The following is a 10,635-nucleotide window of genomic DNA, read 5'->3' as shown; positions in this document are numbered from 1 at the left end:
TTCTGTACTGGTATAAAATTATTCCTTCAAATTGGTAGATTCTGATCTAGGTTGAGCTGCAATCACTTTAGCACAAGCAGAAGAGTCAATGGGTAAGTATTTGAAAAAGTATCCAACCTGGATCCAAAGAGCCAACAGGAAAAAGGTTTATCCATTCCATTCCATCTGGGTGTTTTTTTTTTGTTGTTGTTGTTTGTGGTTTTTGTTTGTGTTTTTTGTTTGTTTGTTTGTTTTGTTGTTTTGGTTTTTGTTTGTTTATTTTTTAATGAATGAAGGAAACTAAAGGAGTACACTCTAACGGGTAATGGATGTTCAGCCTGTGGGACCAGCCTGAAGCTAATCCAAAATCCCTGAGTTCACTCCTGGCTACTTTGCTCCTGTTGCCATGTCCTTCCTGCCAACACAGATACTGCCAAAAAGCCACCGGTACAAAGGTACTCTTTGCTCGGGAAAGCATTTTGCTTCCTTCTGGTTAACCTGGTGCTGAGAGAGTCACCAGTTCATTTCTTCCCTGACTCTGAGTAACAGCCACAGTTTTGCACAGATACCTGTTGCAACGAGTCTGCTCTTTGTGTGAGCAACTATTATAGTTGGCTTGACTACTTGGGAGGTTACAGTCCCAACAGCCTCACCCTTGGCAGTTCCCAAAAAGCCTCTTAAGTTTCCGTGAAAATTTACTGATGAGTTTGCCAAGCGTTCAGTCACATTCTTCTGCATTTCTGATTCCACTTCTGACTACCCTTGCTACTGCTGGGGTTGAAATCTTCGCCAAAGCTCCCAGGTTAGCACATTTCCCTTTTTGTACAATCCCAGTTAGAAAATGTTGTCGCATGGCAACACAACGCAAAGCAGTCATTCAGTTACACAGAACAGTCTCACTAAAGGCCATTTCAGCTGCACACAGATTCATTTCTGTGAGGAAGTGAAGAAAGACAGAAAGGGAAAGCATTCACAGATCCCAGAACCCTTCTTTATTTGAAAGAATGGCATTTAAATGAAGTCAAGCAGTATCTTGTTTTATCATTCATTTATTTAGCAAAGAAAGGAATGAATTCAAATACCCCACACAATGAACACATATCTATTCCCTGATATCAAGATGCAGATTTGCTTGTGAACAATTTTAAATGAATTGTTTTCTTACTACTGAAGTAATTTTGTACTGTGCATGGATTTGTGCGGAAGCAATATATTTTGGACTCAATCCTGCAAACACATTAAAATAAGTGTTACATCCAGAACACTGAACTCACTTTGGTTACTTATGTGACGAGTAAAATCATACTCAAGAGCCTAGCTTTCACCGGTCTAAATTTAGGCATCCAAATGACAGGGAAAGTTAGAAGTGTAACTCTCTAGGCTCACTATAGTGTTGGTGAAGAGACACAAGCTCTCACCAGGATGTAACTCTGTCTGTCTAAGGATGTTCTCCCAGACAAGATACAGAGGTTGCTGGTGGCAGCTACAATCAGAAATTGGTCAGATGTCTCAAGTAGAGCAAGACAAGCTTGGACCAAACAGTTTACAGAATTGATCTCGTACAGCAAAGCCACTATGCATACAATTGACTTAGGAATGTGCTTATGTTGCACTGATTTTAATAAAACTGGTCCCACATTTAAAGAAGTGAATATATTTATTCTACATGGTGTTTCAAAAATATAGACCCAATTTGAAATCACTATATCTCTGCAATCATGAACCGCCCATGAACGAAACTCTTACAGTCTGTGCAGCAGGTGGGGAGAACACAGGGTATTTATAAAAAGTTACCAAAACTTGATAACTCAGAAAACTGTAAATTTCCACGTAACTGCAATATGTTGGGTCCATTTTTTTGAAATACCTTGTATAATTATGAGGAAAAAAATACTGAAGCATTTATTCCCATTAACATTTTTGTTTCAACTGTGATCTCTTACTTTCTTTTCTAGTTTGAACAGCCACACAATCTGATGCTCTGAGAACTTTCTTCACTTAATATAAGTGCCTGGGTAGCTCTTGACTTGTACATCAATGCGGTATTTTCCCAGAGATTACTGTGGAGTTGTGGTAGAGCTAACTAAATGCACAGTGTCCTACACCCATCTGAGACTTTAATCAGTGCTGCTTAATAGCCTGGAAATCAAAGCCATTTAAGCCCCATTCTTTCTCTTACTCTCTTATGAAAATCCTAATCCTAGTCAAAAATCTCTTGATTAGTTTTAGCCAAACCACGCTGCTCCAACAGCAGGTGACTGCAAACGGCTGGAAAAGCGTCTACATAAAGTAACTTCAAATTACCATAAAGGTCATCAGACTCAAATCAACGTACAAGGTAAAACTGCAAGCACAGGAGTCCATTTTCTAAGCAAGTGAAGAACATATGCTACGTATCAGACACAAAAATAAGCCCAAAATGTGTACTCAAGCAAAATTCTACTTTGAGTTACCCAATGAAAGTATGCTGTGCAGAATCTGACTTGCAATCCTGCTTCCTCCTCATTCTGTGTAGCAGATCTACACAGAAACAGAGAATTTTGATCTATCTGCTCAAATGTTGCATTCAAAATAGAGAAACATGTTTAAATTTACACAATCAGTGCAAAAAGTGGTTTAGTAATATTAACTGTTGGCATCAGAGGTAATATTAATACAATTATTTATCCAGAAAAGATCACTTTATCTGAGAAAAAATATAAAGGGCATTTAATGGGCAAGGGAGTTGATCTTCCCTTTCCAAGAATAGAACAATGCTGTAAGAACTATATTTTACCCTTGCACAAATTTGGGAACTCCATCAGCTCAAACAAGATTTGCAGGTGAATGTCCACATTTGTTACAATTTTGGCAAAATACAAATAAGAAGTTTCATGGAGAAATCTGCTTTTCACCAAAAGTTGTGTGGCCTATTTTAGAAAAAAAATGTGAAATAAAGTACACTGAAAATTACTAAAGACTGCACTTTGCTTTGCACCTTGTATTAAGAAAGGCTGTACTAATCTACCTGGACAGCTGTGTAGAACTCAGAAGGTGAAAATACTGATAAAGTCATTCCATCTGTCCTCCTCTAAAATCACCTAAGACACAAATATCCAACGGCTGTAAAACCTGTTGTCTCAGAAGATAGCTTGACAAGGAGATTTTGCCATCAATTTTTTCTCATTGAAGTGCTGTGAAATTTCCATGTTTTCCCTACTGTTTTAGACAGAAGTTTGAATATACCTCTGCCTGCGATTTAGAACAATGTAAATCAGGAAGCTGAATGACCAAAAAAAAAGAAAAAGAAAAAAGATGTTAAATAGAAATACTTTTCTGACAAGTTGGCATGGTGTTTAAACGGCATCACATGGAAGCTGCTCGAAGATCTGGAACACCTGAAATACTCCTTTGGGAGACAGAAGCAGGAGCATACTGAGCATGTGCTAAACGTACTTCTACCTATGATCATGCAGACTTAACCTAGGGTATCATTATGGCATATATAACGCATATCTAACATATGTATCTACCCATGAAAAGAATGGAAAAGAGATCACTGTAAAGATAGGTGTGCCTCAGACTACTGAAGAGTTAAAAAAAAAAAAAGGCTAATTTCAGATAATTTTAATTAAAAAGCTTAAAATTAAAATACATAGTTCAAATATTTTTAAGATATTGTCTCATAACTAACAGTCTAAATATAAAATCTGTAAGTAAGACTAATGTGCTCTTAGGGTCAGAGAGGAACATTGTTGTGCATATGTATGTATGCTGCTTTTTCTTGGCAGTGGCAGCAATATAGATTTTATTTTCTTTATCTCTTTACATGTAAAATTTTATCTTTTGGCATGAACAGAGTGATTCAGATACTGAACTGGTTATGATTTGGAGAGCTCTTCCCTACTTTATCTTTGTTACTGAATTTTCTTGCAGAGAAAACTTCTCTTACCCAAGGGTAATTAGCTAGTTTCTTCCCGGAAAACCAAATCTAATGTACAGTAAAAATATCACAAATTACAAAGAATCAGTATTATTATACCTTCTGGAGGTGAACTGGTGTGAGGGTGGGATGCCTTCTTTTGGCTTAGTAACAGGGAGAACTATTCAGCTAGAAAAAATAGGCAGCTGATCTTAATTATTTTTATAGATGGTAAATGTGTGTTCATTTTACTGCACAGGTTTTCAAAGACCAGTTGCTTTGTATTTTTTCATTTCACTGCAGAACAGAGACAGGAAGCATAGTGCTACATTCAGATCTGTCCCCATTCAAAAATGTTGCTCATTGCTGCCATTACATACAGTGTTTACTCTTGCTATGTAAGTGGCTGGACCACCAAAGCAGTGCTCAAATGCAGTCTCACATGATCAATGTTTCTTGGCACTTTTTGCATTTTTGCAAAAAAAAATTTGTGACTCATAATCTGTACATTTTCCTCTATTTGCCTATCATAGTGTAATCTAATGATCAAGGGCTCTAACTGCAGAATTGAAACATTTCCACTCTGCTTTTCCTTTCATACGTGCCTGGTATTCTGGTATGATGATCTTCACATCTAATATTCTCAAAAATACAAAAGTCCAGTTCTTTAATCTTCATATTAATTTTTCATTTCTTTTCACAAGCTTCTGAGAATAGCGAATGATGTCTTACTACTAAGTACTCTGGAAAATCTGGCCCAAATCCTGCCATTTTCTTTTTAGTTATACATCTGGAATTTCAGATACAAAAATAACAGTGTCATGAATGTGGGTGAAGACAGAACAAAGAAAAATGGTATAAAAAATTTTTGTGTCCTCACCTGCCACTACAAAAGGAATTAAAACTGATAACTTAAACAGTACTTTAAATATTTACATCAATGAAGTCCAACAAAATAATCACTTAAAACACCATAAGAATGTTCCCCTAGGGGCTGACTAGCGTGGATCAGACACAGCAGCAAGATGAGACAACACTTTGCAAATACATCTGCATTTTCTGAGCCAGCTTTTTTTTTGTCAGACACGTGCATATGAAGTACAAGCCGGAAAGAGAAAAGCAGATCTATGATTACACCTAGGTACTCCTGAGAGCCTGAGACAGCACACAAAATGCGGTGCAGTCGTATCTTTTTGTGACCAGCCTGACAGCAATTGCTGCAGCAAAGAGACGAGCGGGTTGCCGTACACATGCACCGGGGAGAGGAAGCCTCTGGGTGCCACAACTTGTGCAAACCCACACGCTGCAGCGAGGCTGGTTTACTAATGACACAGAGAAAAATCTTCCAGTCTGTCTCTTCTATCTGTTCTCCTCCCTGAGGGACGTGCCCTTCCACACTCTTCCAAAAACTGAACGGAAAGCCTTTGTGTGAGTGGGCTTGGCTCTCAACTATAAGCCACTGACCCTGCAGCTTTCTAGGTTAATTACAAGATTGTATCCCTTGCATGGCCTTTGTCTCTGTGCTCTGAGCAGCTGAACTGCAGCTGGAGTGATTTACAGCCCAGGAAGATAAGCCCTGCAGGACCCAGAGCTGCTGCACGGCATCACTAAACCACCATGTTGCTTGTTGTCGTTCCCAGCACCCTGCGAGATCTTTTTGGTGGTGTGAGTTTCAGGAGAGCGCACAGAGGGCTCTGTGGCAAACAGCAGAGCTCCCTTTTCAAACCTCATGGAAATAAAAGACAATTCCTTAAAAGAAAATTAGATTTGTACTCCTGATGTAGATTTAAGGGGTATCATTGTTGTTATTTTTTTAAAGCTCAGGAATTACTTAGTCACTTGCTAGAGAAATCTGAATGGAAGTTCATGAAACAGTGAAGTGATACAATCTTCATGAGTGGTCCAGCAACACTGAGGGGCTACAGCTGCACCCAACACTGAGGCCAACCTCGCACTCTGCAAAGAAAACATCATGTCACAAACAGGTGTTTGGGGCTTTTGGCAGCAATGGGACATTGATGGCTTGGATCGTGCTTGAAATGTCTCTGAACTTCACCTCTGAAGCCTCAATCACATGAGCAGTCAAGTAGCACAGGCCTTGGGGACTGGGGAGTTACGGGAGGCCAGAAAATACACAAGCCCATTAGTACTCATCATAATTATTGAAATCTGTAAAATAGGTATTAGAATAAGTCTTTGCAGTAAGATGTGGATTGAAGTATTTGTTTCTCTCCTCCAGAATCAGGTTATTTTTGTTAAATGCCTGGGGGAAAAAAAAAAAAAGAGATAAGAAAATGGGAAGGACAGAAGAAAGGCAGCCACTAAGTGCTCTTTCAACAAGGCAATTTTTGTGGCAAATATCTGTGTATAGTAAGTCAGTCAAAAATACATTGAGAAATACCTGCATATTTACAAGAACCTGCATTTGCATGTATCTGCTTACATAATAACATCCCTACAAAAAAGCAATTCTGCTCAATAAAGACAGGCACTTTTCCCCCAATATTATAAAACTAATTTTATAGCTAAAAATACTTTTTAATCATACATAGTCAATTCTAATTAGAATTATTCACTCATTACTTTTTTTTTTTTACTGAATAAGAATTATTTTCTCTTTACTGCATTAATTCTTTGATTTTCAAATGCAATATGTAGGAGAAATATCTGAAAGTCTTAAGAATGTAAATCCTGTTTTTTTAAAAGTTATATGGATACTCAGAGTATGAATTTTTGAATTTATTTCTTGGTTTTGTAGCTATCCAGAGAGATGATTAGTGGAATTTGCAAAAGCTTTAAATTAGGTATATATTCCAACACTGTTTACAAAGTCTAGACTTTTCTTGCCATTTTTAATGAAATTCTTTAAAATCTTTTTAATCAGCAATAAAAATGCAGAAATTAAAACTAGATTATCCAGGTAGGATTTCAGAAAAAGCATCATTTATAAAAAGCTTTGCAAGCTGCAGGAATAAACTGTTTAAGGAATAGATAGAGATAGGTATTTTCAGAATGCTCATCCTTCCTTAATTCAGTGCATCTGAAAAGCAGAGCTATTCTAAAAGATCATAAAAAGAAAACAGCTGTTTGGGAACAATGATCATACAATGTAGATATCATGCCTGACTCTCAACTAATGTAAATCTGTACTGCTCATTTACAGAAAATTTTGGGTGGGAGCAGTATCTGGGAGTCTGATCCAGAATATATTCACCAGATACATCTCCTCTATAAAGACATAGCGCAGGAAGATGAACGGTGCCCTTGTCACCATATTGTTGGAGTCAAAATATTATCTTCAATATATGTCATGATGATTGTTAATGGTCCTGTTTATTTCTTGAACAAGCCATTAGGGAACACCATTATGGAAAAACAAAACAAACCAACCAAACAGAAAATTTGAGTGGTCTGCATTTTTCCAGGAAAGACTGCTGCTGTACAAACTATACATACACACAAAATCTCACTTCCTGTGCAATAGAGAATGACAAAGGAAAGGATCTGTAATTAAAATGCTTCAAGTGAAATCTAGTTTTGTTATTATAAATCAGCATAATTTGAGTCCAAATGCCATTGCAGAAAACTAACAAGTAGCATTCTTTTAATACAACAGAACTGTTGTCTAGGACCGCATGTGTTGTGCATTTCAGAGATCCCAACCCGCTTCTCACCTTGATGGCTTCTACGGAATCATATTTGTCCAGTTTGTTGATATGGTTGGTAATGCTGGTATTGAGAGGAGCTGGTGACACCGGATGGATGACAGTTGCATCGTGGGACTGTTGTTGATATCGTTGGCAATAAGTGTAAACAAGCAGGGTAAGAAGGCAACCAAGTATTGAGCTACTTAATCCCACTGCGATCATGTGAAACATGTTGAATTCTGCTGAGTGGAGAGAAGATGACAATCTTATTTTTAAGGAAGGGGCAATTGAAGCTTAAGCTTGGGAAGAAATGTAGATGAGTGCTTGATTCAAATAAGGATAAGGGAAATTTCAAGTGTTTCCCAGAATAATCTCAACTGCAATGGTTTATCCCTACAGTAGCAAACACATTGTACTTCCCTGAAGGGATCATTGTAAGAATCTTAGATACCCATAGATCCCTGTAAGTAATAAGACTGAGATATTTGAAAGATTCTTAAACAAGTTCAAAACACAAATAACAGATGAATTACTTGAATTTTGTATATTTTGAGAGTTCAGCAAAGTATCTTTCTTCAGACTGTATACTAAAGCCTTGTTACATGTAAATTGTGTATATAATGTACACATCTAGCTTTTTTTTCAGTGAAATACAGTATCACCTCCTCTGCTCTTCTTCTAGTTCTTTCTCTTACACAAAATGACTTGTGGCAGAACTAACAAAATACTGATACCTTCTAATCACAATCCTGCTTTCCCTGAAAAGTTTTCCTTCTTCCCTTTATTTGGTGCATGTCCAGAAGCAGTGGCATATGTTTTTTCCATCCCATACTTTGATTTTTGCTGGGTCTCACTGTTTCTGTATATTTTATATATGGCCAGTTTGACCCCTTATACAGCCTTCAGAATTCTTCCTATATGTAAGATGAGGGGGGTGGGAGAAATGGTAGCGTTTTAGGGGAAAATGGGAAGGAGAGAGACTCCTTGAAACTTGCTGTGCTTTTAACCATAGCAGTCAGAGTGCAGTCAACAACTCAGAACTCAGCACTCTCCTGTCTGCTCTGCCCTTCAAAGATACTATGGGATCAACGATGGGAAACCCTCTCCACCTACGCAAGGATTAAAACTGAGAGGAAACTCATTGTTGCATGAAACTGTAGAAAAGGAATCTAAAGCACAATCATCCCCTGACATTACTGAACAGAGATATCAGCTCAAACGTGGCACCAGTAGGACTAGCTGAAAATAAACAAATTACACAGCTTTTTGTTGTTATTTCAAACTGGAGCTGTGATTTTAGATTAATGAAGAGGTATCAGTGAGAAGCTCTTGTTGGAAATTTCATCTTAACACTACCAAAAATTTGTTTGTGGTTGCCTATATGCACAAATCAAATATTTTAAACTGAAAAACTGGCACCAGTCTGAACAACATATGTTAGTCCTTTTTCACTGTAACACAGAAAAAATGGGCCAGCACATGAGTCTCATTTTAGCAAATGCCTAAGGCAGGTTCTGTACATGACTACTGGGTATTTAGAAACACAAACTGATATGTAGGTGACTAGGTTGACTACATCCTAATAGATAAATTATCACTGAAATATCCTTCTGCACTTCTGTGAAAGTTTCTCAGTGTTGCAGAACTTAGCCAAATGTTTTCAATGTACCACTGATAGTTAGAAAAAAATCAAATTGCATTACCCTGGCTACCATAGCAAGTTACCACGCACACTAGTACCCCTGTATAACTCTTGTGTTTCCTTATTAGGTCAAAAATGCAGTTTATCTGTGCATGGAAGAACACTAGAACCAGTCAGAGCTATTACCATGACGACACAGACTAAGCATGATAACATAGCACAAAAATGGTCATTTTTCCTTTTTTCTTCTTCTTATTGTTTGGTGTTTTTAACAGTTTTCACTTTCAAGATTTATTTTGCTAGCATCAGAACTCTCTGGAATGGAACTTCTTTGTTTCACTTTTTAGTTTCTTCTTTGGCGGTGAAGCAGAAACTGAGTCCCAGATACAGTCTGAACTATTAAATGGGTTAGCAGGGTGGCTTTCTGCTATTCATTTGAAGTCCCAAAAAGGGTTTGTGAAATTATCCTGAAAAAGGTGGAGCAACTTTAAAAATTTTGGCCTACTGATAACTAGCATATAATGGGAATTTCTTTTTGAGACAAAGGTGACTGCCATACTGAAAAAGAAGAAAATACAAACATCCAGTAATACATGTTCTTGTCTCAAAGGTCAGTAATGGCAGATGGATATTTAATGAGAAATCCTGTAGTAACTACATCTCTTTTTTCTGCACAAGTGTAAATAACAAGAGTGCAGCATTTGGAAGGTAGAATAAAAATAAGAGAGTGCAAAAGGTGAAACAAGAGGAAAAAATGGGGAATCAATATTTCAGCATTTAATACACATCTAGAACTGAAAAGCTTACCGCCACATCGTTTTTCTTCTATGCTGCTGGATCTTGCCACTGATATTTCTAGAAAAATAAACAAACCACTTATGCCAAGGAGAAAAAAAATATTACGAACCACTAGTTTGATTAATGCAGTGAGAATTTAAAAATGTATTCTACTATATTATGTGCACAGGAAAACATTCTTTGTGGAGTTTAAACATGTTGAGAAAGTGCTGCTTTTCTGAATAGTAAAATTAATGAGACTTTAATAATCTTGTGTTCAAATGGGCTCATTACTTCTAGAAGTCATGTCTAGCGCTATTGTGAAACGAGGGAATTTACCAGTCTTCAGAAAAGATGACTGCCAATTTCATGGGTTTCAATCGTAAACCAATAAAATATAATTCCAGCCAGTATCCTTACCACTTTGACCTTGGAAAAATTTTGAATAAATATTAAAAAAAACTGTTAGTGGTCAAGTTTTTCTACACTTTACTTCAGGACCATGGCTTCTGTGAAGCAACGTCCTGTCTTACAAATCTCTTTAACTTCTCTGAAAGGGTCAGTGATCATGTGGATATGGGTGGAGTAACTGACACAGTCTACCTGGATTTTGAAGGAGCTTTTAAGTTACATGTTAAAGGCTTTCCAAGCAACACATGAGATGAGGGGAAAAAGAGAAAACAGGGTAA

The 10,635-nt window shown here is 37.3% G+C and overlaps 1 protein-coding gene across 22 annotated transcripts in view; it reads right to left on the bottom strand.

Annotated features, from left to right (window-relative positions):
* Positions 1-1,012: 1,012 nt before the first annotated feature.
* The window catches only part of SEMA5A (semaphorin 5A), a 348,961-nt gene continuing 339,338 nt past the window's right edge, over positions 1,013-10,635 (bottom strand). For 16 of the 22 annotated variants that reach the window (XM_065052681.1, XM_065052686.1, XM_065052695.1 and 13 more), the window contains 3 exons: positions 9,977-10,024; positions 7,555-7,769; positions 1,013-6,143 (listed from right to left, as the gene is read on the bottom strand). In XM_065052681.1, the coding sequence (XP_064908753.1) occupies positions 6,024-6,143; positions 7,555-7,769; positions 9,977-10,024 (383 nt within the window). In that variant the 3' untranslated portion in view covers positions 1,013-6,023. The remainder of the gene's footprint in view (positions 6,144-7,554; positions 7,770-9,976; positions 10,025-10,635) is intronic. The other 6 variants (XM_065052703.1, XM_065052699.1, XM_065052702.1 and 3 more) reach the window with 1 other exon arrangement.

This window comes from Columba livia, chromosome 2 (assembly GCF_036013475.1).
Source record: "Columba livia isolate bColLiv1 breed racing homer chromosome 2, bColLiv1.pat.W.v2, whole genome shotgun sequence".
NCBI lineage: Eukaryota > Metazoa > Chordata > Aves > Columbiformes > Columbidae > Columba > Columba livia.
Note: the sequence above shows the minus strand (reverse complement) of the source record. Positions and strands in the feature narration are given on the sequence as shown.